We start from the raw sequence: 25352 nt of genomic DNA on the forward strand, positions 1-25352 counted from the left end.
TCAAAGTTGTCCTCCACCATCCTCCGATTCACCCCCGTCTCCCACGCTCCACACCCTCTCATACCACCTCTGCCCCCCCGCCGGTCTGAAAGGGCAGAGCCAACTCGCCATCATGAGCTTCGGCCGCCCCCCTAGATGTCTCTTTTGCAGCTTCTCACGCGCGGCTGCCAACAGCCCTCGCGTGCCTCGCCGCCAGTTCCAATTGTCGGCTGCCCAGTTCGCCGACAAGTCCGACAAGAAGCCTGTCGAAAAAAGCGTCACTTTAAAGCAGATTAGGGATACTATCAAGCCGGAGGACTTCAAGGCATACACCAAACAGGAAAAGGAATACCTGAAGAAGCACTATACCCCCGAACAGCTCGCCGCGATCGAAGCCGGTGAGGCGGCCATTGATCCAAAGGACATGGCCGAGCAGTTCCGCATTCGCTACGACCCAATGAAGCTCACGTATCTCGATGACTTCTCCGTTGTCGAGCCCGGCGTTGACAAGCACGTCCGCGCCCCCGAAAGCAACAGCGACTACAATGCGACCCTGAAGACCGACGAGGACTTCAACGACGACTTCGCCAAGTTTATTGCTGAGATGCCAGAAAACGCTACGATATCCGACTGGGTGCGGTTTGCAGAACAGAACCGCATGACGATTGGGAAGGAGGAAAACGAGTTGAACCCAAATAGTTCTCTTGTGCCGGACCTATTCCAGCCTGGCGAGACGATTGACGGGCCTAGCGCCAAGCCTCACAAGTATTATGACGCATCGCGCGGCCCGAAAAAGACTGCCAAGGGAGATAAAGAAGTAAGCGAGGCGTTGAAGGTGCTCATGAAAAACACCGGTTTCAGCGCCCAGCAAATCGCGAGCCTTCAGACCAAGCAACTCGTCTATAGACAAGTCGTCAACCAGACCCGTCTTGGTAAGATTGCGAGTGCTTATGTTCTGTATATTGCCGGTAATGGGAACGGTCTCCTCGGTATTGGCGAAGGCAAATCACAGGAACTCATGGATGCAACCATTCAGGCGGAATACCGTGCCATCAGAAACATGAAGCCTGTGCCGAGGTACGAGAACCGCACAATTTTTGGTGATGTGACGGGCAAAGTAGGTGCCGTTGAGCTGAAATTGATGTCCCGGCCTCCCGGTAAGCTTCCGACCACTCATTTTCACTCGGCGCACGGCTAACAAGTGCTACTCTAGGCTTCGGTCTCCGCTGCCAAAGCTTGATATATGAGATGTGTCGCGCAGCAGGTATCAGCGATATCGCGGCTCGTGTTGAGCGGGCCAGAACGCCTATGAACACGGTGAAAGCCGCATACCAGGCCCTAATGAGCCAGCGCGATCCGGAGGAGGTTGCCCGCGCCAGGGGTAAGAAGCTGGTCGATGTGCGCAAAGTCTACTACTCTGGGAGACGCATCTGAAGCAACTTTAGCCTGGAACATTTTTACTTCTGTACGATTATGTTGCATGCGCATTGTCTGGTTTCCAGCTCCGGCTTTCTGGTAACGTCCTGACGATGTATCTAATCTCTCTTGATCTTTCAGCATTCATCCATGTATTTGTACCCTCAATCAATCAGACACCAATTACACCAGATGGGATTTGAAACACCTCAAAACACCGATGCAGTAGTCCAGTCCCAAACACAAAATATAAACAATATAAACAACCTTCATGAATACCTATGTAGTCCCTCCCGAACGAACGCCAAACCCCTAATCATCAAGCACGCCAATCAATACTGCTGATAACTCATATCTCCCTGCCCCATGTACATCCCCTCCTCGCCCACATTGATAGTTCCAGTCGCATACTCCTGCCCCTCTTCCTCCTGCTGTTGCTGCTGCTGCCATTCCCCTTCATTGACGATCTGCTCTTGCAACAGGATACTGTACACGCTGGCCTTGAGGAGCGTACACACGGTCGCCGTCTTGCGCTCTAGCTGTCTCAGTCCGTCGAGTGTGATTGTAGTTGGGGAGCCCGCGAGTTCGGAGAGTTTGGCGGAGAGCTGCATGGCGCACAGATGTCAGTCACTTCCTGCTTCGCGGAAGGCGTGAGGTTGGGAAACGGAAGAGTATGTTCAGGCGAACCTTGTTCACATTCCCTAGTAATCGCGCATACTCGTCCAGAACTTCCTGCTCGAGATCGGAGACGAGCGGGTGGGAGGGGCGGAGAAAGGCGTTTTCGGTGTCGGAGACCGAGTCCATGGGCGGGTCTGTTGGGGGCGTTGTGCTTCTTGAGGGGGTTGGAGTTGTGTCTGACATTTCGGCTCGTGCGGTAGGTATTTTGTCCGTGAGGTGAGTGAAGCTGAAGCTGGGGATGGGATGTTTGTTTAGTGGTGGTTGCGGGTTTCGGTTGGCGGGGGAGATGAACGCGTCCGCTTTTGATATTCTTGTCGTCAAGGATCAGCTTCGCTGAATGGATTATCATTTGGGCTTAATTCATCCCGTCTGGGGTTTCATGATACCCGGCTATGGACCTTGTCCCATGCATTTAGAAAAGTCTCAAAGTTGAATCTTTATTATGGTACTTTGATGATGGAGGAACTATATATTTCAGCTTCCTGCCAAAATACCGGTGGACATAACCCAGATATCGCTTGGTTTGGATCTCTGATTCGAGTGCTGAATGTTCGATTTTAGTAAAATTATGAAATAGAGGAAGATGCCCTTTTAGAACCTCAACGACCGCGACCTGCTTTTCCAGATCCATCAAGATGATAACTGCATGATCTAGTCTATACCTCAAAAGAGGACAATAGATCGATCCAAGCTAGATACAGTGTGAATATGTGCAAAAGTCCCTTGCCAACAGCGGGATGTCTCTTCTATCTACAAAGCTTTCTCCCTTGCTTTTTTCTTTCTTTCTTGAATTGGGATCTCTCACTTTGCTCATCTGGTCAATCATCGGCTGAGAGAACAGCTTGTACAAGATATGTATTGACCTGGTAAGGTGCGGCAGTCTTGTATTATTGATCTTGTTATATAGCAGTCGAAGTCCCAGCCTTAGATGCTCGTCATGGTCGAGATCCTCGCGTTCCCACGTTTTGCCAGGACCAAATTTCAGAATATCTTGATGGTGGCATGTTAGATCGTCGGGCTGGCACTCTGACAGGGACATTTCGAACTCGGTGGCGTCGTGCATACTTTCACCATTTCCATCATCGTCAGAGTCGGCCTCGCCGTTCTCACACTCTTCGTCCTCGCTCTCGCTTTCGGAATCAGAATAAACATCGGAGTATTCAGGGTCATCCTCGTCAAGAGAGCGGCTGTCATCGCTGTCGGAATCGCTCAATTCACTGACGAAAAGGCTATCATCGTTGGCCTCCTGGGCGCCCGGGAGTTGAATTCGATCTCTGAGCTGACGCCCATCTAGAGTAATCTCAGTCTGTTGGTCAAGTGAATCACGAGGCGCCTTAGTGTCGGCTACAGGCGTCGCTTTCGTTTGTGGGTCGGAAAGCATGCTTGTCTGCTCTTTGAGCGGACTTTCCATGTGAGTGTGGGGAGTGACGCCTGCTTTGCGTTGGAAGTATTCGATTGTTTTGCCGTCCTCCATGGCTTTCCGAAGTCCATCCAATGCAGGGTCTGCATGGCATTTTTGGACCTCACCCTGGAACTCATTTAGCAGCTTCACCACCAGGTCCTTGACATGAGGATCGTTGAAATTAGCAGCGAGCTGTAACACTGCCTTTTCAGCCTGCTTTACACTGCGGAACTGGTCATGAGATTTTGGCGTGAATCTCCTGACCACCGTCAGAGGGAACTCGGATGTGATCTGGAATGCATGTTAGTGGGCAAGGCAGATCAAGATTCCAAGGTCCTATTTAGTACTTACCCTAAAGGCACGACCCTCTAGTTGACTTTCCTGCCCACGAGACCTTGGAAGGCTCGCTATAACAACACGGTTGCAGGCTTTGTGTAGGTTCAAACCTATAGAGTTCACATCATAAAGCATGATGAGAACTTTGAGTGTACTGTTGGGATCATTGAACAAGTCCGCCATTTCACTCCTAGCTTAGTATGATAAATTTGAGTAGAAAATTCGCGCATCAATCAAGCATGCCCGAAGGACCTCTTGTAAGTAGAAGGCGTTTGCAGGGAGAACTTCTCCGACTATAAGTTTTTGGTGATGCTTGAAGTAGGCCTTGTTCACAGGCTCCAGGATCTTGGCCGTAAGTATTTCCTGACAAACGAGTCGGGCCACCGGGGAGCCTTGAACAAGGTAGGAGATAAGTTCCTCTGCTGTCTTCGCCAGCCTTTCGCCTTCTCCACGAGTCAGATCGTGTATGCAATATGCATTAAGCCCCTTCTCTCTCCAGGTTTTAAGAGTCGTAACGAAGGTGTTGCCGTTGACGCTCTCCATCACGGCGTTCAGGCGTGCCATCTTCGTGGAGAATGCAGCCATCGCTAGTCTGCGCAACGGCCTTATTTGTCCTATAAACTTGGGTGGTGCTTGCTTTAGAACCAGGCCCCGAGGTACCATTAGTTTGTTGTTTCTGGTGAAGCATGAGCTCGTTAGTGTAATCCCTAAGACCATGGTCAGTATAAAGCAATTTTTGAGCTCGGTTACGATACGCACTTTGCGGCCTCTCTATGCCACAACTGGTATTCCAATTCTTCTGAGCATAGTAACTTGGTCATTGTTGTTTTGTAAATTATCTTCTTAAAGAGTGATTTCAAGGGAATTTGCTCCCCAGAGGAAGTCGTAAGTTTCGAGCCCTGAGAGCGCTGAATGCTAATCAAATCGAGAAGCTCGCGAAACTGTGTGGCTATCCTGAGATGCCTATCATCCACGGCCCTGCTATAGAATATCTTTTCTATAGATTCCGAGTTCATAAACTCGACGCGGATGGGACTCAGAGGTGAGATTGCGTCAAGGAATGCCTCACTTGCCCCAGCGCGGAGCTGTCTGATTGATTTGGCCGCCCCGACTTCGTCAGGGTGCTCTTCGAGGTACAAGCGCATGGTCTCAAGCTGCGGGCCATAGAAGGCCAACTAGACCTATTAAGTCCTATGAAAGACGTTAGCAAAGTTTCTTACGCTAGTAAGGACGGGTGAGCCATGCATGCCAAGAAGCAATACATACCGCAGCAGCATTGAACATCGGCGTTGCCGTGGCCAATATTATCTTGGGAAACTCGTGAACAACACCCCAAGTATATGATGCACTGTTCTTTACCTTTTGGGCCTCGTCCGCTACCCAGAGAGAATACCTTCCTGCGTGGTCGGTCTGCCAAGATTTCACCACCCTTCCCTTCGCGTCATTCTGATTATTGTGTGGAGATAGGAAAGATTTTCCATCTTCTGAGATCCGCGTTTCTTCATCACGCCCTGCTCGTATTCTATGGGTGTTATATGATGTTAAAAGGATTGTCCGGCGGGCATTCGGCTCATGACCATCGAAAATGTATCTCAAGTGAGATGGCATAAATTCGGGATGCGATACTTCTCTCATCGCAACAGCAGGGATAACCTCTAGCTTCTTGTTCGAGTGAAAAGCGGAATCTTCATAGGACAATACCGGTCTGAAGCCATGCCAATGAGTTTGAATCTCAGCAGCAAGCAAGGATTGCTTGGTCTTTCCAAAACCAGTTTCATCTGCAAGATGATGCCCACCGCCCCAAATATCTGATAATGATAGAAATGACTACCTGTGAACTCCGCAAGCATTTCGGACTTGTATAGACCATTGGACTGTCTGGTGGCCATCAGGACCTCCAGGCATAAATTGATTGGAGGTCCTGAGCGGTTGTCAGTACCTGAGAAGGCACTTTGAAAAACACGATATTCTGCATTTATATTTGTTTTCACCTTATGGTAATCTAGTCAGCATGAAGTTCTCATTGGTTGTAAGACAAATTTACCTTGCTTTTGAACGGCTCTTCTTCGACGGCCATTCTATGGAATTCTTCTTGAGTGGTCGAGATAGAGGCCTTTTGCGCACTATACATGTCACCGGAAAGCTTATCAAGTGTCACTTGCGCTATTTGGGAGTTGCAGCAGAGTTTCGTCAACAGTTCTTTCTGCCACGCTCGCCGTTCTTCCTCCTTTTTGACGTCATAGCCAGAGTAGTAGCGTAGTAGGTATTTTCTCAGCTTATAACGCTTTGGCTTGGGAGCATCTCCGATCTCGTTGCCCGGGTTTGTCTTCGACCCTTTAAGGTACTTTTTGAGTCTTCGTTTGCGCTGAGAAAGAGGCTGCTTCTTCAGACGCACGTCCGCACTTTGAGTATCAAAATAGGTTCTGAGTTCCGGGGGCGCTTCAAAACTTTCAAAGATATTCATGCCCAGCTCATCAACCGGTCTGGAGACAACGTGGACGACGAAGTGCGAATTTTGCTTATTGTTGAAGACATCCAGCGTGCCTTTCCAAGGAGACACCATTAGGTCCACGTCCGCTTCAAGTCCTGGAGAGCTGTACAGCAATTGTAAGGTCTTGGTATCCATCCCGATTTCTTGACAGTTGTACATGCGTCTAACAGAGTCTTTGAACGCGTAAATGTCCTTGAAAAGTCTGGGATCTTGTGTAAAGCTCATCTTAGCGGCCGGTAAGGTGATATCATTGTCTTGAGCGGTTTCCAGTGTCGCCTGGAGGTCTCCGCGGCTTTTGTTCCAGAGTATGCTCACTTCGATCGGCGTGAGTTTGTCTGCCTCAACCACATCAGCAGGGGGACCGGCATCTTCCAAGGAGTCTGCCACATCTCCCGAGTTTGTTTGATGTTCTGAAAGTGCGCCTGTGGCAGGTTTGAGTCCGACATTGTTGTTGCGGGGGCTTGGGCCAATTTCCCGCCTTTTGCGGGAGGCTGCAACTGATCCCTGTGATAAAATGTTAAACCATTGGACACTGGTATGGGACTGCACCACGTTACCTGAGGACGAGATCGCTTCGCCATGTCGAACGGACAAGGCTGGAGGGGTGGCGCGAGGAAGATTCAGATAGTACTGGCGGAACGGCCAGGAGTTGAGAAAAACAAGTAAGGTATACCCCGAAAAGTACGCGAATTGCGTTGAGGGTGGACGTCAGAAAAAGTAGGCAGCTGAGAGGGAAAGGGGTATAGTGTAGACGCGGCGTGAGCTGTATGATAAGGTGTAAAGTTGAGTCGAGAACCATGAACAACGTACTGCGTAAGAGTATGAGTAGAGTGAGAGCACAGAGCTTTGAAGATAGTGACAGAGGAGGAATATAGATGGAGCAAAGACAACAGGGGATATGAGAGAAGAGGATCTAGCCTGACTAAAGTTTAATGGATTGGGAGAAAGAAGAAATAAGACGTAAAGAGGAAAGAAGACAAGAAGTCGGGAAGAGGAGAGAAGAGAAGAAGAGGAGCAACAACAGAGGAAAGATGTGGGTTGTATGAGATGATGGCCAGAGAGAACAGGTAAAAGCAAGCCACATGCAGGAGAGAGAGAAAGTGCAACAGAATAAAACAGTAAAGCTTGCAGAGGCACCTAGACCCTTAGAGATACCTGATGGGTGGAAGGCCAGAAGGCGACAAAGCAGAGTGGGGTTACGAAGCCCGCCGGCGATGAGTGCGCTGCGAGAGGAAGGATGAGGCCTCAGCCAAAGATTCTGGATTGAGAACAGTCTGACCGACAGGTCGAGCACGAGTGAGCCGAGCATCCAGATGGCACCGATTGCAACCAGTGAGAACCAGGATGGATCAAGAGCCTCTGAATGGCGAGAGTTCGGTGTACACTCAGTAGGTCACCTTGCGTTACCTATTATCTTAAGATGGCGAAGAAGTGTATGTCTGTCAAGGGCTAAGGAAGCGGAAAGGTTTGCACTGCAAGATACTCACGATTTTGAAGAGCACTGGACTCCCTGAAAAAGCTATGGGTAGTGGGTGGACCAACAATACTTCTCTATATGTGAGACGTTCTGCCGGATCCTACCAGCAAGAACCAGACTCCATAAGATGACAATCGAATTCTGCAACTAACAGGGATGATGGTTAGATAGGGAATGTGGTCTGTGATTGAGGTAGATAATGAAATGCACCAGCCAATTTTCTCAACCCAAACTTGTAGTATAAATAAGGAGGCAAGCAGAAGCGCTTATGAAAGAAAGCTAGCAGTCACATATCGCGCATCGTATACCCACGCAGCAGTGCTAAAGTATAGCATAAGTAGGCCTCGAGATCGCCAACGCCGGATTTGCATTAAGGATGGTCAAGGGAAGGCGACTGATTGGCCATAAGACAGGAAGGAATGGGGTAGAAATGGGAAAGAATAGTATACCGTGAGCATCCAGTCAAAGACCGGAACCGGAAGATAACACATGCAATGCGAACTCAACATCGATGCAGATCGATATCCACCCAAGATAATTTCCAGCAAATTGGTAGCGGAAGCAGTCCCACGTTGAAATTCTAAACGCCTCCAAACTCCGAGTGAAAGTAAAAGACTTCGAATACAGATTGTTTTCATGCATCATGGTCGTGAAATGATAGCAATACAGGTACGCTTGAGCAATTTCGTCTATCATGCAGGTGCGGCGAGGGTTGTACCAAGGCGTGAGCCGATTAAAAGTCGCCGTCATGGTGAAGAGTGACGCTGTTGAACTCTTCGAAAGGGTCAGCTATTTCGCCGTTGGGCGTGGCGAGGCCGGAGTTTAAAGGTACGCCCTTCATCTTGGAAGGGTTCTTTTCGCCAATGTCAACGCTTGCACTCTCCTTGACATTACGGAAGTTGACCGCCTCATTCCCACGGCTTTGGTGAGGGATCATGGGAGGCTTCATGTGCCGAATCAGAGCCCATTGTGTTTGCCGGAAGAAGGGGTGCGTCTTGACATCAGAGGCGCCAGCTCGGGCCCCAAGACGCTTCGTCTCGTCTTTGATCAAAAGCTTGCGAATCAGAGATTTGCAAATGCTGAGACCTGGTTAGTCTTACGAAGTAATAGAGACGGAGAGTTGCATACTTGGATGTTTGCTGTGCACCACCTTGTTCCGGAAACGGTACCTCGTCGCGTAGGATATTGCCAAATGTGGCATTCCTGTTTTTGCCCTTGAAGGGCGTGGTTCCGTAAAGCATTTCGTAGATGAGGATGCCTAATGTCCACCAATCTACAGCGCTAGTATGACCGCATCCTTTGATTACCTCCGGCGCAATGTATTCCTCAGTACCAACAAACGAGTTGGTTCTAAAATCGGCAATACAAGACTTAGTGTCAATTGTAGGGAAGGCCGTGTTGGAATTACCGCTTCGTGCGGGAATCATCGTAGGCGCGCCTCCTGGCCCGGACTGCTTTGACAGGTCAAAATCCGAAAGCATGATATGTCCCGACTGATGAAGCAGGATATCTGCGTTCAAAAAATTGTTAGCTGCGTTCAAATGAGCAAGCTCGGTAAACAAACTTTCTGGCTTCAGATCACGATAGATGAATCCCATGAGATGCAGATACTCAAGGGCAGCAGTGACCTCGGCTGCGTAGAACCGAGCAGCATCTTCCGATATGCATTTACCCGGTCGAGTTTGTAGAGCTGTAGGGAGTTAATTAGAAAATAGAAACTCCCAAGCTCAGAGTATCATACCTCGGAAAAACTCTCCGCCACTGCAGTATTCCATACACAGGTAGAGATAGTCTTCAGACTGGAAGGAGTGGTAAAGTGTGACAATGAAAGGATGATTACTGGTGGCAAGGATTTCCTGCTCTGCCAGTGCCCTCTTGATCTTATTGCGCTTGATCATTTCCTTTTTGCTGAGAACTGTTCGCTGTTAGTCGATCCGGCGCTCATAAGATACTGCATAAAACGCACCCTTCATGGCATATAAGCGAGTGGACTTCTTTTCCCTGACAAGGTAAACCTTGCCAACATCACCTTTGCCAATAAGCTTGATCTTATCAAAGCTAGCCGGCCCCACCTCGACATTACGAACTTTAATCGAATTGGAACTGTATGTTCGACGGAAACCGCCGCTAGAAGTGCGGATTTGCGTGATGGCAGGAAGCTTGCCGGAACCAGGCAGTGGAACGGCGAGATTGCCATCCGGATCAGTGTTCGCGTTCACTTCAACAAGACCAACAGGAGAGCCAGCAGCCCCCGAGTGCACTAAAGGCTCCTTACCTAGCTCTGCAGTTTGAGGTCGGCCATCGGGATCGGTAGCACTGAATAAACCTTGAGCGTTTGGAGCCGAGGCCACACGGCGTAGTTTCCGAGCAAGCTCCTCCTTGTTGGCAGTTGTGGCTTGTTCTGCCGCCGAAACACCATCAACCTGTAACTCTGGGGTATCCGGGGGCGAGGAAGGCATCGAGCCGTCATTGCGATGTTGTAGGGCAGGTTGGCCCTGGTGGACAAAGTAAGGATTCGCGGTCGCGGTCGGGGAAATCGCGTCATCTAACGGATTCCCTTCACTCGCAACAGTGGCGGAGCGGTTGCGCCCAATGATAGGGAGAAATCGCGACTGTCTGAATGTAGATTTGTTCTCATGTTTGACAGGGGTCGAAGCACCCGCATCCCGCTCGGCGCTGTTGGTATGGTTGTTCGATTGGTGAGACGATGTGCTACTCGAGCTGTTGATGCGGAAGAAATTCTTGATCTTTGTCGGGAAATGGCTTGAATCGTTGGGATGCTTCTTGGTAGGCATGGATAGGGATAGGCCCGGGTGATTTCCACGTTTCTCGTTCGTCGCAGGAGACGGACTAGAAGCGAAAAGCTGCGTCATCCCCACAATAATAACAAATCAACACCGATAGAACTTGCGACTTTGATGTTCTGCTCTATCCAAGACGACGAGCGGTAGAGGGAAAACGCGTGAGGCCAAAGATAGATTGATTTGGCGATGAAGCGCAGTAGCGGGTGAGAGAGCGCGGGGGAAGGGAGACGGAATTGGCGGCGTGGAGCTAGGAAAGTTGGAGAGGCATCAGGAAGGGGGCGGTGAAATAAGGGTGGTGGTTGATGAACGAGAAGTACTGTAAGGCGAGAAAGAAAGACGGAGATATAATATAAAGAGCGGAGCGAGATGAAGCGATAAAGTTGGGGGGATGGTCAATCCATGAAGGACACCGGATTGCGTACTGCTTGATTATTGCCGACGTTGGATGAGGAGGTGGAGTTACACTCAACAGGGAGATTCTTCCACGGGGCTGAGTCAGGTTTGGCCACCATTATTAATGAACGCGAGTCAAACAACCACTTTCTTCTTCTTTCTTTGACCATTAGAGAATCGAATTATGCGCGAATACCAAATCAATGCTAAGGATACAATAATCCCTACACGGGGCCAGATATCCATCATCCATCCTATCAGCTGTATACTACTCCGTAATTCAACCCCTAACGCCAACTCAAGCAGCCTCCAAATCCCAAATCCGCACGCGGTCTCGACTCGGAATAAGTTTACCCCTTGCTCTCCACTTCTGATCAGATCACTTCGAAGCCATCGGCTGATCTTCCCGCACCATCAAAAGATGGAAGAAAAGCATGAGCAGTAACATTTTGAGATATAGCCGGCGCGGCCGACTTCTGCAGGACCGGACTCCAATCTCTGTTGAAACAATGAGAAAGGAACGGAGGATGTGAGATGGGGTCTGATTGCCACAGCCTTCTTGACACCTGCATGGGCTGAGCATACTCGGCTTTCTCAGGTGCTTCGTGCAGGGATTCCTCCCTCACCTTGACAAACGTGCTAGCCCTGCTAGACAACTCCCTCGGGGGCACAGATTCTCTAGCAGCAACAGCTAGCGAATTTTTGCGTTCTTCGCTCAATCTCTTCGCAAGTCCTTTGGAAGCGCCTGATAACGCACGGAGCAGCCCATCAATTGGTTCCCCGCGCTCATCGGTTTCTTCGATGGTGCGGTAGAGGTTGCGAACAGTCGGCGACAACGATTTGGACTTGGACTTGGTAGGCGTCTCCCATGTCTCGTTCCTGGGAGGTGTGACTGGGACAGGAACACTCTCCTGGCGGCTTCTCAAAGTGTTATTCATCAGATGTTTGCCGAAGAGCACCTGTAAATGTTCTTTGTACAGTCTCACCGTATCGAGTTCTCGCACCAGGCTCTTTCGTTGCTCAACCAGCAGCTTCTTAGTCTCCGGATCGATGACCCACGCATGCATGGCAGTGAACCGATCGATCTGGGAAAGTTGCGCGGAAAGTGCATCATACTGCTTGGTAGCATCTTCCAGCGACTTCTGGTACACAGCATCCTGAAGGAAGGATGGGACGAATTGTTGATTAGCTGTAGGTACTTGGTGACTAACAGCTGGAGAAGCTTGAGATAGCTGGGGCAACTGAGGCAACTGAGGCAACTGGGGTAGCTGGGGTAGCTGCGGCCACTGGGCATTAAGTCCAGAGGGACTTGGTGCGAAATTCGTCTGGTAAGGACTGAACGGGGCGGGTGGCAGTGCATTCAAACCATTCCAGCTTGGAAATCCCGGCGTTGCTGTAGGAGACGGCTGTGGCTGAAACGCGAAAGCGGCCGGCGAAGGTTGTGCGCCAATGAGTTGTGTTGGAGTAGGCGGCTGAGCAAAAGCATTCAAGAAGTTATCACCGCTGATACCGAGGAATGGATAAGCGGGCAACGCTGGTCCTTGCGTCTGCTGAGAACCAAAGGGCGCGCTGGCATATTGGAACGGGCTTGTGTTGCCGAGGGGCTGGAAGCATGGAGCGTAGGCGGCATCTACAAATTGATGGTCAGAATCAGCTCCTGTAATTGCAAAGCTGGCATGGATTGGAGACATACCTGCAGGCAAGGGGTTTGTCTTCGAGGCTTTACTCTCGGGAATGGTTGCCTGCTGTTTGGGTCGGTTCTCAGGTTTCGGCTTCGCTTCGCTTTTCGCAACCGAACCGGCGTTCTTGGACACCTCGCTGTTTGCGGCACTCACGGCCTTGGAACTCAAAGGCAGGCTCCATTTTGGAGGAGAATCCCAGGGATTCATTGGTACGATGCGGCCACCGGCCGTGACTCGTTGTGGTTTCGGAGACGTGTGCTGCTCTACGAATCTCACAAAAGCGTCATCAAACTGAGAGTTGGAAGACGACAAGGTTTCAGGCTCTGGCTGGCGAGGGGCATTCTGCGTGTTCAGTACCAATGGCGCAAGTCTATTGCGACGTGGATTGCCGCCGGACACGTTCCTGGGCCGGTTGACGGACTGCTCGGACAAGACATTGGACCGGACCAGGTTGTCTGAAATTTCGGATAGTCAGCATTTGGCATTACTAATTGTGCCCTCTAGAGAACCTACTAGTAAACGCCTGGTCACTAAATCTTTCCAGGTCTATGTGAGCATTCGGCTTCGCTGCCAGAAGGGTCTGGATGTCGTATTTGGTCATTGCTAAGGAGATGAATGAATGTGTGCCCGCCAATGTTAGTTCTGGGGCTCTAAAGAATGAAGTGGTTTGTTTGGTGTTCGAGCGATGGTTGGTTTGTACAGAAGAGAAGAAGAGGGTCAAGAGTTGTTGACTGGAAAGACAGAAAGGAGAGGAGGAGGAGTGTTCTGTTGGGGTGAAGGGAGGGGTGAAGGAAGGTGATGTTATGTTGACAAGGAAAGAGCACACCACAACATTATATTCACGAGTGCGCTGATTAAATGATCGGAATTAAGATGAGCCAGCTTGGAAACCTTAAACTATCAGCAAAACCCAGGTAACCTGCTACTTTTGCATACATTCACACATTCTCATGAGGCTTGACTGGCTTATTGTTGTGAACGTCCCATTCTTCTTCAAGTTCATCTGCAAGAGAGAGTGAATTAACACTCTGCTCCAAAAGCCGTGGCGGGCTTTGGCTCTTCATCTCCCAGCTGCCATGACGTTCATGGCCTTTGGCCGAAGCAGCAGGAGCTTTGATAGTATCTCCCCACTGCGGGTTCTTGAAGGTAAGGTCTGAATCACTGCCCATCTTGCCACTCCCCTTGAAGCCCCCGACACTGGGCTTACGCAACCCTCTGGCGCGCATGCAAAGGAAGAACCCAATGACCGCGAACAGTGCTAACACGGCGATGGTAACAACAGCCCCGATGACTCCCGCAACAGCAGCACTCATTCCGCCGTGGCTTTTACGGGTCTTACTGAGAGGAGACTGTCGCATCTTAACCGCACCAGAGCAAAACACGGCGGACGAGTTACAACGGCGGCACCAATCTTCGGTCGATCCTAACGACATTGTCTGCAACTGGGCTCGGAAGTCACCGAATGGGATGGCCGTGTTGCTTGGACTGTGTCCAAAGAGTGGATAGGGCACAAACTCACTCCTTGTCCCATTGTGCAGGAGGAAACGAACATAAAGATGTGCTGGATCAGGGTATGTCGGGTAACTCTCACTTTCCAGGCTAAACAGCTCAAGGACAAACGAGGATCCTGGACGCGGTATGGACGAGGAAAAAGTCGGATTCGTGGTGGCCAGCTGTAGGAGCGAGGCAAAAGATACCGCCGTTTGGTAGCTACCAAATTGAAGGGTCATCTTCCCATTGGTGCCTCGGCCTTGGATGGTTGTATCAAAGGCATTCAGAACGCTGGATACAAGACCCTGCCCTGCAATCGTTTGTATATTATCGTTGACAGCGGCGCTTGGTGTCGATATGTTGCCGTCTGTCGCAAAAACGTACCTGCCTGCATACCACCGCGCCCGTTTGATATCCTCTGCACTCAGACTATGTAAGAGGGACTCATTATGGACCACTTGGTAATCCAGATATTCGGAGACTGTGGTCGCGTTCGCATAACTCGCCGCGGCCGTGTCGAACTGGCTGGACAGAGATAGAGCATGAAGTCGATTATAGAACACTGCTGACTCCTCATAGGTCTGCCAAAACTCCCTGCTGGCGATATATTCCGCATTCGCAGTAGCATGGTTAGGACAGACTGCCTGACCGGATATCATGAGGGATCGAGGGTCTTCCGCCCCGACCGTAATGATTGACGGGTATTGATATCCGCCCAGCGGAGTAGACACTGACGAGCCGTCGGCCAATTCCAGTTGGTTGTTGAAGAATGTGGCGTTGAACGATTCTCTCAATGGCGGATATACACCCTGCATGAAGGCCTGAGCAGACGCGAGTACATTGGCATCAGGCGTGGATGTGATCTTGACATCGTCGTTGTCAAGCACATAGGGAGAAAGGTTTTCGATCCGCGTTCCCGGTTCGTTGGCACCTGAGCTCAGAGACACGTACCGACGTCGAAATGCAATTCCGGCTTCATGGAGCTGGTATGCACCGTACGGCGTCAATGCTTTTGGTCGTGGGAAAACTCGTGGTATGCCCTCCCCGTTGATGGTATACGCATACACTGCCCAGACCCGAGCTGTCTGGTCCTGTGCTGCGACTGCAAGAACGGCCCAGAGGCCCAAGAGGGTGAAAGGCAGCCAACTCGACATGCTGTAAATGTGATGAGATGCAGTTCGCAACTCTCCGGCTGGGACCGGGCGTCCTAAGTAAGGGAGGTAATTGGGTTTCGCAATAGTATTGCGACGTGACGACATGATAGAGGTTGTGACTATGTGCTTTTCCCTAGTCCGGCTGGCGGATGTCTTCTCCGCCGCTGCTGACCCAGACCAGACCTGACGGAACTCGGGATCTAGATCAGAATCGGGAGATCTTCGAACTTATCCTAGTTCTCAATCATCGATTAGAACGGAAATACTGTTCAGAAATTGTAACCAGGTTTGCATGACGTTTAGACGAAGGAATGTTACATTCTATAGGCAGCGAAAGCCAACCCTACCACGGCTCGACTTCTCGATAACCCTAAGTCAACCCAAGATTAGCCTCCCTCCTCTGGCGTTCGATAAGTTCTTAATCATCATTTGGCTTTGACTTTCTTTCACAAAGTTGTGGTTTTGTCCATCTGATTCGGAGGCATCTGACTTATCGAGATAAATGGGTTGGGTTTGATTTCGAACCATGCGGAATTGAAATCAGCTAGGTCCCGACACTTACTGCATAGTATTCACCGGAAAGGCATATTAAATTTCAAGAACTACCCTAACTCAGAAGTAAGATCACCAAACATAAGCCTGATACTGAACCTCGAAACAAACGGCCGCGCTCCCCTCGACCGAACCATATGAACCATTGCCAATCTTCCCATATCAGCATTCACTCTTCCCATCAGGCTCAGTCACTCCTCCAGTCTGATCTTCAGCTCATTTGCCAACTGCAGGATGGTTAGGATTGTGCAGACGTGCACTTGCTTTCCTCTGCCTAGCTTATTCGCCGAAAAGATTCAGGACGCGGGGTTCAAGTTTATGAAGGGGCTGGACGCATTCTTTCGAGGTGCGCGCGCAGTTTGGCAAGCTTGCCGACGTTTGATATTCTTTGTAGTCCAGGCAACTGCTACCAGTAAGGGCATGGCCGTAACGTGATAGATGGCGGTTGGGGCTTCGACACCGTCTTGCTCATGATTGAGGGAGGCGGTTAATTGATGTATTGAAGTTAAGTCTTGCTCCTAACCATGCGGCTGGTTGGGCTTGCTGCGGACGTGACTTGGACGGTGATGTGGATGGTTATGACGAGGGTTGCGAGGGTTGTTGTGAGGCCGGAGCAGGCGCCGACCTGTGGAAAAGTCGATTGATTAGCGGTCTCCCATGATTTTAAGAATAGGTGGGTAAGTTATCTCATGATAGATATATTGCCTCTCCGACAACCAGAAGAGCAGACCCGTCACTTAGCTGTCGGCATCTAAGTCTCACATCGAGGAACACGGTCTACTGGCGCAGCAGCTTCGGCCGTTGCTCACAAACAAGGCGCCGGCAAAATGACCGGACCTGGATCATCCAAAAGAGATGGCAATGGCTGTAGTCAAGACGATGCGCAATGTACTAGTCTTCAGAAGACCGGCGGGGCGGACTTGTTCGATGGGACCATTTTCAATGTGAGGGATACAGGCAAGCATTTGGAACCCCCTTAAGCTATCGTAAGCATTTGATAAGCTGGGCTTAGGTGGCTTAAGTGGAAGGGGAAGTTGACTGAGCTAGCAATGATTGATCGAAGCCTTTTGAGCTTGGATTCTTAGGTGCAGCAGGAAGGATGGGCCGCTTGACGGCTCGTTCACCAGAGAGACATTGTTCTCTTCCCCAACACTCCAATAATTCAACGTCACCTATCTTATTTTCTCTGTCCAAGTTACTGATTATTCTCTCCCTTCTCAAATGTCGGAAAAGTTCATACCCTCAAATGCATTCCGAGTGAACCAGCTCGATTCCCGCGAACATTGACACCAACCTTGCTGAAGACCCTCGTTTCCTACCCCTTGACTCACAAATTGCCGGGTTTATCAACCCATATTTTGCCCAAAAAAGTGAGTTATACATCCAGCGCCTGGTATGCTCAAGAGTTTGCATATAGTGGCTTTGCAGTCACGCCGACACGGCCAGTACTGCTTCATGCATCTAGAGTTTAAGAGGTGACGCGAAGGAAAGGTACGATGCAGTGTCTCAGCCGCCCCTGTTCTGCTATTGAGACATTCAACGCACCTATATAGGCACTTTGGAAATATGTGATGCTACCTGGCCATTTTTCTGTTTCAGCAATGCTCTTCGAATACACCAGCTGGGCTCGTCACAAGGAACCGCTCTCAAACGTTGGCCGCGGTGGTAGTTTACACGATGAAATCAACAGAGAATGTCTCACCGTCGACCAAGATTCAAGTCAATGCTAACGTATGAGACATGGTCTTACATCCCAGCTCGCATCTGGATATCCCTTTGGTGAACTACAAGATACTCGTGATAAATACCCGAGAGTCTCAGTGTCTGACACATGAATTTGTGAGTTGGCACTTCAGCTCAGGTCACCCATTTAAAACTCAATCCTATTGCTATAGCTACAACCTGTTTACCGACAGCTCGAGTCGAACTAGGCAGCCCCTCCATCGACAGTGATAGTTTTCCATTGATCCCCTCCGCCTCGTTGCTCGCTAGAAACCCTACAACCCTCGCGATATCCACCGGAAATCCATTCCTCTTCACCGGCGATACCTCTGCCGCCATATCTTGCAATTCCTTCACGCTACACTTGTCCCCGTCCGGAAAATAATGCTGCGCCACGTCATGAAATATGTCTGTTATGGTGCCTCCGGGGGCCACGGCATTGACGGTGATCTGCTTATCACCGCAATCCTTCGCCATGACACGAACAAACGACTCTATTGCGCCCTTGGAGCCGAAGTACACTGAGTGCTGGGGAACACTTAAAGTCATTGGCCGTGTTCGAGGACATGAGGATTATACGGCCATGCTTGTTGAGGTGGCAGTAAGCTTCGCGGGCGACGAAGAACTGGGCTCATGTGTTCAGAGTGAAGACGCGCTCATATTCTTCCCGGCAAAGGCATTTAGCTTATGCGACCAGGAAAAAGGATTAGGGAAACAGTTTCTTACCTCCGTGACGTCCTTGAGATGGCCGAAACTCACAACTCCTGCATTACTACAAACGATATCCAATCCTCCAAATTGCGCCACCGCGTCATCCATGAGCCTCACGATCTCAGACACATTGCGGATGTTAGCCTGTATTGCTATCGCATCTGTACCGAGCTCTTTGATGTCCTGGACCAGCTTTTTAGCGGCCTAGCGAGAATTAGCATAGTTGACAACAACTTTTGCTCCGAGCCGGCCAAGTTCAATAGCGATCGCAGCACCGATACCGCGGCTAGAACGTGACGAGGACGACTTGGCCGTCTAGACGGTAGGGAATATGAGTGTCCGCACTCATTTTCTTGCAAATCAATAAGGCTAGGGTCGAAATGAGACGAGATGAGACAGACAGAAAGATGCTGAGGGCATTGATGTTTCTCCCTCTTATCTGACTTTGTTAAATAGAGGTGAAGGTTAAACATAACATGGCAGGGTAACTACATGAAGTAACCCTGAAAGGACACAGCTCCTGGGTATCTGGAGAAGTAAGCCAAGGCAGGGGATCAGGAACAGATCTCGGCGACTTAGATGCGTCCTTCGAGTGTGAACAGCGATGTACTACATGCCCCCTAGTAGCAACAGGGAAGTCTGACCGCACTGTGTAGTCTGAACCTTGTTCGGGTTATTTATCATGTCTTCAGCATCCAACGTTCGAAGAACGAACTGTCTTAGGAGCGGATTGCTAGGTCAAGATCTAGTCGGAATACACTAGCTACATGAACCAGTCTTACTGAACTCACGGAGCACCAAGCGCCACTCCTCAAGATTCCAGTATATTCGTTGAAAGAAATGTGCCGAACACAGTCAAGACCAATTCCCGTCCAACAGATCCTCCACGCGCTTTCCACTCTCTATATCCCTCCAAACCTCATCCAGCGTCCAAGCCCTAAAAGCATGCCCAGGCGGATAATTCGTGTCAACAAACTCCGACCCAGTAACCAAATGAGCAGACGTCTCCCCGAATTTCTCGTACGCATAGGCCTCAGGATCATGCTTGAAGACCCAAGCCGGGAACCGCGTTCTAACCATTGCCGGGTCTCTCCAGACGGCATCCCAGTCTGTGTCCGTTTTTAACTGAGAGTTCACAAACGACATCTTCTGGGCACAGGATACGCGCTCGTATCGGAGGAGATTGTAGATTTTCGAGCCGAGGCCCCCGCGCCCTGGGTTGCCGGCTAGCTGCAGACAAGTTGCGAGGGTGATTGCGTCCTCGAGGGCCTGGGACGCTCCGTTCCCTGAAGTGGGGATGAAACTGTGTGCGCTGTCACCTATTTGCACTATCCTGCCAGCGGGGAACGTCCACTCGCGGCGGAGGTTTCGCCATAGCAGCGGCCAGTGCACGATCGAGCCCCTCGGCGCCGTCCGAACCAGTGCCATCACAGCGGGATCCCAGTTTGACGCACCGGAGAGCATTGTCCGCGTCACTGTCTCGGAGTCTGTGTCTGGCTCCCAGGACTCCGTTGCTGTGCCCTCAACGACATTGTCTCTAGGTGTGAACCCATAAGAGACGATGTCGTTGCCGATGAAAACACCAAGATACATGCCTGGGCCTAACCAGTATTCCCAGACAGGTGGGCCGTTTCCCCATCGCTTGCGTACCAGCTCATCTTGCATTGCGAGGTCCTTGTCAAATGCAGCGCGGTAGATACTCAGCCCGCTTGGTTTTGTGGGGTTGTGTTGTCCTGCAATCAGAATCTCTGCGGCTGATTTGAGACCGTCGGCTGCAACGACTATATCGGCCACTCGGATTTCTTCGTCGTTACCAGATGCTTCTATAATCATCCCTCCCTTGCCGGCTCTTTCAAACTCGAAGTAGCTCGTCACCATTTCCCTGTATTCAATGCGGATCCCGCACCTTTTGACCTGACGCAGGAGCATGCTGTGGAATTTGTGCCGGACTTGCGCGGGGGCAACGTAAGGGACTTTGCGGGTTGCGAGGTGCTCTGGATCGTTAAACGAGGGGACGGTTGGACCGTAAATATGCCGCCCATCATGGGTTTTGAAACTGACTGTGGCATGGACTTGGCCTCGTTCCATGTCTCGGAGCATGTCGGGCCAGTGCCGGATGGTCGAGACGGCGGAGGTTTGTATAACGATGATATCTCCTATAATCATTTATGTCGATCGGTGGATTTGAGCCTTGACGACGACGTGGTATTAGCATTGGAGAAGCCGAAGAATGCCGGAGTAAATAGGTCCTTGACTTCGCTCTAGAATAACCACGACATCATGGCCCTTCCTCCAGCACTCTGAGGTAGTCATGAGTCCACCTATACCGGCACCAATAATCAGGACGGGGATCCCGGTGGAGGGGTGTCGGGCTGGAAGGCCAGAGGCAGGAACTGCGTTATCTATACCATTGCTTCTGTTAGTTTTCGCCCACAAATTTGCGTTAAACTCGTTCTTGTCGCTAGCAATGTTGACTGGGAACTGGGTCATCTTGTTTGAGGTCTTGCTGGTGCTGTGAAAGGCTGGCTCTAAGACTATCAATGCCAGGAGTGCCACGAAATGGAACGAAACCAGAAAAGAAAAAGCTTGGCGACTGATGCTTGATATAGTATGAATTCAAGTGAGGAGATGCATGCTTTATATTGAAGAACGAAGCAGCCTTCCCGTCATGGAGTCTAAGTGTTTAGAGCTAGACAACATAGTAGATCGCAGCACATCATGGGCATAAGAAGATCGGCGGAGGAACGAGAGTTCCTAAGACGACTAGTAACTCATGGAGTGTATTCAGATTAAACTCTCTAAGTTAAGGCCTACGGCTTCTCCCATAGCTCAGGGTTGCACCTTCCAAGATTGCTCGCGTTTTGGCGGAGCAGGTTTCAAATAGACGTTGCCTTGATCATTCACGCCATTGTTAGACCTCATTATATCAGCCCAATTGCAAGTCATAGTACGACAAACTTGTAAGTTCTCAGGCCAAGCCATATTTGACGTTCAGCCATGCCGTTATCGGCCAATAATTTCTCTGAACCGTCCTCGAAGCCGACTTCAGATCCGATACGGCATAGGCAGCTTCTCTGTCAATTGCAGAAGCAAGGCCGGAACAGAAGCACGTATGAGTCGCATTCTCTAGATAGAAGAGATATTTCTGGTAATGGCCCGATCTGAAATTCCCCGTCGCTGTCGGGTCGTCCACGCTCGGGTCATTTCCCACTTATAGAGCTTCTGCCCCTCGTGCGAGACATTCCGAGCAGGATCGACGCCCCCAACGCCTTGAGTTGGTGCTCATCAGCTAAAATTAACCTAGGACTCGAAATGGCCACCCCCGAGACTAACGCCGTCGCTCCCGAGGACCGCGTATTGTGCCTCACCATCCTGGGCTACCGCAAACCTGGCATGAGCGAGGAGGCTTACCGCAAGCACATGATGGAGCATTCTGCACCCTTAACGTGGGATTTGATGGTGAAATATGGGATTCTGAGGTGGACGGTGGTATGTCTCTTGTCGCTCTGCCATCTGTCCACACACTGACAAAAGAGTAAAAAGATCCACAACCCTACCGAAACCCGCGAACTGATGTACGAGATCATGGACCCACAGATGGCAAATATCGCCGACTACGACTGTTTCAGTCAGGTCGTGTTTCGAAACTTTGACGATTACAAGAGGATCAAGGATGACCCGTGGTATAAGGAGCATCTGATGGGTGACCATGAGAACTTTGCAGATACGAAGAGAAGCAAGTACGTTGAACTCTTTCTACACGTCTTTTGGTATCATCTCAAAAAGACTAATGTGTGCAGAATGACAATCGGCTGGATCTCGCAGTATGTTGACCGGGGCGTGGTCACACATGGGTTTGAAGGATCTCCACCGCCAAAGAAATAATTCCCTGTTGATTTACAAATGTCTCGTCCATGACTCAGTCTTGGTGAGTTAGTTAGCTGGGGAACTGTGTAAGAATGGGTCCCTTATTCAATTGGTTTTGCTTACTTCTCTGTCCCCCGACAGCGAGATCTGTGAGTCTGTACCTATACTGCTTCGTCAGAGCGAAGTACTTCATCGGTGCCCCTTAGCTCCCCCGTTTCTAGATCTAAAGAGAGAAAATGCCATGTTCAATCTATTTCTGTTGTCAGCCTGAGCCCTTCTCTGTTATACGAGTATTTAAGGTGGAGTATCACGGCCTCTGTCCGGAGCTATAGACACCGCTGTCGTCTCCCACTTTTCCCACTACAGTATTTGCACGAAGCGAGAATCTGTGTTTGACTCGACTCTTTTCAATCACTCGTCTATTTATTGTAGTGTAATGTTGGCTTGGGTGGTTTAACAGTTTTGATTATTTCTTAGCGCTTACGATAGGTATACGAGGCTTTTTAGGGCTTGACGCCGTCTGGCGCTCCTGAGCTACTGAACAGTCAAGAAATTATTTAGCGCCTGAAGTTGTACTAGTAGTAACAGAACGCGATATTGATATTAGACACGAGCATAATGGGCTGACATACGTGGCCTTGTCGTTGAGAGTATACGGTAGGTACGTTAGGACTCAGTACGTACATTGACGAACCCTACTCCAAATCCTTTGGGATAACCAACTCGAGCCCCAAGTTAGGGATACCCCCAGCAAACGCCTTGTACCAATCCACAGCACAGATCCCATCATATCATTTGCTCAGTGTCTCGAACCTTTCCTTCATCGTCTTTCTAAACCCCGCGTACGCCCCCATGAGCAGACTGGCCGTGAAGAAGTCGACTACCACCATCGTGTCTCCGATCAGTTACTTGCTCGTCTTGAGGTGCTCGTCGATGTACTTGCAGCGCTGTAGCATCACCCGCAGGGAATCCTCATTATCTTGTCGGATTATCTGGCGGCGCCCGATGCGCGGAAGGAAGACGCCTCCTACGGCGGGGAAGAGGTCACTGTTTGCGGACATCCACTGGAGGATCTTGAGAGTATCGTTTCGACTGTCACCGAGGAGGGTGTAGGACGGGTCGTCGCTTTGAAATGCGACTGTAGGCATGGTCTGGTTAGCACTCCCTCTTGCGAGTCGGAATCCAGGTCAGAAGCGTACAGTAGAGCGTCAACGGAATGCATTCCGACAGCACGAGGCCATCGGAACCCATATCTGCCGGCGACAGGCCCTTCATTATAGGAAATTCAGTAGTAGAATGTGTTAAGAGAGACGATGAAGTAAATGTCCAGCATTTAATCCAGCCCGGACTTGGTTCCAAGCATAAACATGTAATGCACACGCTTTGGCGTACTTTTGCCGGAGTTTAGCAAAAGAAGAAGCTAGTTCACTTACAACGGATTAGCTTTGTGAATATCGGCAATCAGGCTTTAGAAGAGCACACTGTACTGTTTGACCTAGACACTGTATGTATATATCCAGATAATGGCCACGCGTCAGTACTCTACAAACCCAACAGCAGCCACCTACCAAGCAGTCAAATAAACAGTGCGAGCAATCTTAAAATTTCCATAATGTCCTCCTCGATCAATATTATCTCCACGAAATTGAGTCAGAACATCTACGCCCAAACTCCCTCACCTCAGGCATTCTCTTTGACAAACAGCCTGTTGCAGGAGAATCACGATACGCTGCACATCTTCTTCCGCGATCTCAACGGTCATAGCCACCTAGTCCATAATCTCCTGATCAGGCTTGTTCTCGGAGCAACCCCAGCCCAACTCTAGGCCGCCTACGACGATGACTTGCCCACCCAGCGCGCCATGCCGCCTTTCGACCCTGCGATCGTCGACAAGCTTTCTGATAAGGGCTTCTTCGAATCCCAAATCACGAAGATCGACCAGTATACCAGCTTCTTGCGCTTCTTTGAGAAGGAAATTGTCCGTCGAGGCTCTTGGAAAGACGCCGTGAACGAGTATGTCTTCTCACGCTCGGCCATCGCAGAGAAGATGCTATCTCTCATGTTCGACGGGGCCTACCACCCCATCATCCATCTGGGCCTTGGGGTCGAGTTCGAACAACCGGGCATTATCGCTGAGGCACTGGCGCAGGCTGCAGCGCACGCATCTTTCGGAACGGACTATTTCTTCTTTGAGGCTGAGGAGCAAGCTACCGAACAAAAAGGCCTTAGCCAGTCCTTGGTCAACCTGCTGCAGAGGACTAGAGATACTCCAAAGCTCGTCCAAGCAGGGCGGGCCCAGGGTCTCATCGGTACCATGAAGATGAATAATTCTATTCTCGTCGATGCGGCCGAAGAGATTCTCGACATCGTCTCACTGTTCAAAGTCACCGAGGAGAATTTAGAGAGAAAAACCGCTGAGATGCTGAATCTCTGCGCGTATACGGCCGGCGCCGCGCAGAGGGCCAAGGATAGCTATCAACCCAAAATCGACTTCTTTTTCATGCACTGCGTGACTAGCAGTATCTTTTTCTCGGTGCTCATTCGGCAGGGTTGGATAGCGGGGCGGGATAAAGTGCGCCTGATCGAGTGGAAGGGCCGACTGGATCTGATGTAGTATGCTGTCTGCGGGGTTCCAAAGCTTGATGTTGAACTTGTGAAAGGATACAAAGGGGAGAAGACAGGAAATATGAGCTGGGAGGAGCTGTTTAAGGCTGTCAGTGAACAGCACGATGATGGACATGTAGCCAAATTTGTGAGAGCTTTGAAGAATGGAGAGAAGGCTTGTAGGCGGTTCGAATATGGAGGGGATTTCATGGTCAAAGGAGACATGTGGTTGCCGATTGCGAGGATGGCGTACGAGACCACTATTGAGACCAGTATGCAGAATCGGTGGGTGCTTATGGCAGGCATGGACGGGGCTTGGAAGGAATTCAAGGGTAATACTTAGGGTCTTGATTGTGTACAGAATCTGAGGATGGTCACTCCATAACCCTTGAGAGTCAGCTTTAGAAAATCAATATTTTTACCAAAGATCCGTTGCTTCGATATCTCATCTGCGCCTCGTCTACCGTATTCTTTGTGAGGGATATGTCGTTTTTGAGCGACCACCAGAAAGTGGCCTGAATCAAGATGCTGTGAATCTCAATCAAATGTTACAGTATTTTGAAATTTACTATAACAATGACGCTGACTGACTT

General features: G+C 50.1%; 11 protein-coding genes across 11 annotated transcripts; 4 read left to right on the forward strand and 7 right to left on the reverse strand.

Annotated features, from left to right (window-relative positions):
* Nucleotides 1-31: 31 nt before the first annotated feature.
* BDW74DRAFT_23692 (mitochondrial 37S ribosomal protein uS5m) lies at nucleotides 32-1570 on the forward strand. The gene is made up of 2 exons (XM_073732286.1): nucleotides 32-1136; nucleotides 1193-1570. The coding sequence occupies exons 1-2, from the start codon at nucleotides 113-115 to the stop codon at nucleotides 1411-1413; spliced, it is 1245 nt and encodes a 414-aa protein (XP_073583643.1). The 5' UTR covers nucleotides 32-112; the 3' UTR covers nucleotides 1414-1570.
* Nucleotides 1571-2571: 1001 nt separating this feature from the next.
* Nucleotides 2572-4134, reverse strand: BDW74DRAFT_23703 (uncharacterized protein). The gene is made up of 2 exons (XM_073732287.1): nucleotides 3827-4134; nucleotides 2572-3766 (listed from the first exon to the last, which is right to left on the reverse strand). The coding sequence occupies exons 1-2, from the start codon at nucleotides 3992-3994 to the stop codon at nucleotides 2765-2767; spliced, it is 1170 nt and encodes a 389-aa protein (XP_073583644.1). The 5' UTR covers nucleotides 3995-4134; the 3' UTR covers nucleotides 2572-2764.
* Nucleotides 4135-5165: 1031 nt separating this feature from the next.
* Nucleotides 5166-5666, reverse strand: BDW74DRAFT_153779 (uncharacterized protein). The gene has a single exon (XM_073724575.1). It carries the CDS (start codon nucleotides 5659-5661, stop codon nucleotides 5467-5469), a length of 195 nt encoding a protein of 64 aa, XP_073583645.1. The 5' UTR covers nucleotides 5662-5666; the 3' UTR covers nucleotides 5166-5466.
* A 2846-nt stretch (nucleotides 5667-8512) lies between these two features.
* BDW74DRAFT_178491 (putative serine/threonine protein kinase (Nrc-2)) lies at nucleotides 8513-10574 on the reverse strand (the record flags this gene model as incomplete). Its single annotated transcript, XM_073729213.1, has 5 exons — nucleotides 8513-8858; nucleotides 8908-9289; nucleotides 9344-9469; nucleotides 9521-9694; nucleotides 9746-10574. 5 exons carry the CDS (start codon nucleotides 10572-10574, stop codon nucleotides 8513-8515), a joined length of 1857 nt encoding a protein of 618 aa, XP_073583646.1.
* Nucleotides 10575-11350: 776 nt separating this feature from the next.
* BDW74DRAFT_178492 (uncharacterized protein) lies at nucleotides 11351-13259 on the reverse strand (the record flags this gene model as incomplete). The annotated part of the gene is made up of 3 exons (XM_073729214.1): nucleotides 11351-12606; nucleotides 12670-13113; nucleotides 13172-13259. The coding sequence occupies 3 exons, from the start codon at nucleotides 13257-13259 to the stop codon at nucleotides 11351-11353; spliced, it is 1788 nt and encodes a 595-aa protein (XP_073583647.1).
* Nucleotides 13260-13596: 337 nt separating this feature from the next.
* BDW74DRAFT_168099 (uncharacterized protein) lies at nucleotides 13597-15303 on the reverse strand (the record flags this gene model as incomplete). Its single annotated transcript, XM_073726773.1, has 1 exon — nucleotides 13597-15303. The coding sequence occupies one exon, from the start codon at nucleotides 15301-15303 to the stop codon at nucleotides 13597-13599; it is 1707 nt and encodes a 568-aa protein (XP_073583648.1).
* Nucleotides 15304-17985: 2682 nt separating this feature from the next.
* BDW74DRAFT_153783 (uncharacterized protein) lies at nucleotides 17986-18611 on the forward strand. The gene has a single exon (XM_073724576.1). It carries the CDS (start codon nucleotides 17993-17995, stop codon nucleotides 18494-18496), a length of 504 nt encoding a protein of 167 aa, XP_073583649.1. The 5' UTR covers nucleotides 17986-17992; the 3' UTR covers nucleotides 18497-18611.
* Nucleotides 18612-19143: 532 nt separating this feature from the next.
* Nucleotides 19144-20835, reverse strand: BDW74DRAFT_185431 (FAD-dependent oxidoreductase; the record flags this gene model as incomplete). The annotated part of the gene is made up of 2 exons (XM_073731037.1): nucleotides 20523-20835; nucleotides 19144-20444 (listed from the first exon to the last, which is right to left on the reverse strand). Exons 1-2 carry the CDS (start codon nucleotides 20776-20778, stop codon nucleotides 19144-19146), a joined length of 1557 nt encoding a protein of 518 aa, XP_073583650.1. The 5' UTR covers nucleotides 20779-20835.
* Nucleotides 20836-21600: 765 nt separating this feature from the next.
* Nucleotides 21601-22173, forward strand: tpcK (decarboxylase tpcK; the record flags this gene model as incomplete). Its single annotated transcript, XM_073729215.1, has 3 exons — nucleotides 21601-21777; nucleotides 21832-22028; nucleotides 22089-22173. The coding sequence occupies 3 exons, from the start codon at nucleotides 21601-21603 to the stop codon at nucleotides 22171-22173; spliced, it is 459 nt and encodes a 152-aa protein (XP_073583651.1).
* An 887-nt stretch (nucleotides 22174-23060) lies between these two features.
* Nucleotides 23061-23430, reverse strand: BDW74DRAFT_178496 (uncharacterized protein; the record flags this gene model as incomplete). The annotated part of the gene is made up of 2 exons (XM_073729216.1): nucleotides 23061-23293; nucleotides 23355-23430. 2 exons carry the CDS (start codon nucleotides 23428-23430, stop codon nucleotides 23061-23063), a joined length of 309 nt encoding a protein of 102 aa, XP_073583652.1.
* Nucleotides 23431-23767: 337 nt separating this feature from the next.
* BDW74DRAFT_168101 (questin oxidase family protein) lies at nucleotides 23768-25102 on the forward strand (the record flags this gene model as incomplete). Its single annotated transcript, XM_073726774.1, has 3 exons — nucleotides 23768-23950; nucleotides 23981-24727; nucleotides 24770-25102. The coding sequence occupies 3 exons, from the start codon at nucleotides 23768-23770 to the stop codon at nucleotides 25100-25102; spliced, it is 1263 nt and encodes a 420-aa protein (XP_073583653.1).
* Nucleotides 25103-25352: the final 250 nt, after the last annotated feature.

This window comes from Aspergillus multicolor, assembly GCF_047715735.1.
Source record: "Aspergillus multicolor strain CBS 133.54 unplaced genomic scaffold BDW74scaffold_13, whole genome shotgun sequence".
NCBI lineage: Eukaryota > Fungi > Ascomycota > Eurotiomycetes > Eurotiales > Aspergillaceae > Aspergillus > Aspergillus multicolor.

Bases quoted from the DNA above. Each gene is read 5' to 3' on its own strand.
- BDW74DRAFT_23692 (XM_073732286.1), top strand. From the start codon at position 113: ATGAGCTTCGGCCGCCCCCCTAGATGTCTCTTTTGCAGCTTCTCACGC. The intron at 1,137-1,192 runs GTAAGCTTCCGA...GTGCTACTCTAG, and splicing joins ATTGATGTCCCGGCCTCCCG to GCTTCGGTCTCCGCTGCCAA.
- BDW74DRAFT_23703 (XM_073732287.1), bottom strand. From the start codon at position 3,994: ATGGCGGACTTGTTCAATGATCCCAACAGTACACTCAAAGTTCTCATC. The intron at 3,767-3,826 runs GTAAGTACTAAA...CATGCATTCCAG, and splicing joins TAGAGGGTCGTGCCTTTAGG to ATCACATCCGAGTTCCCTCT.
- BDW74DRAFT_153779 (XM_073724575.1), bottom strand. From the start codon at position 5,661: ATGCTTGCGGAGTTCACAGGTAGTCATTTCTATCATTATCAGATATTT.
- BDW74DRAFT_153783 (XM_073724576.1), top strand. From the start codon at position 17,993: ATGGTGCCTCCGGGGGCCACGGCATTGACGGTGATCTGCTTATCACCG.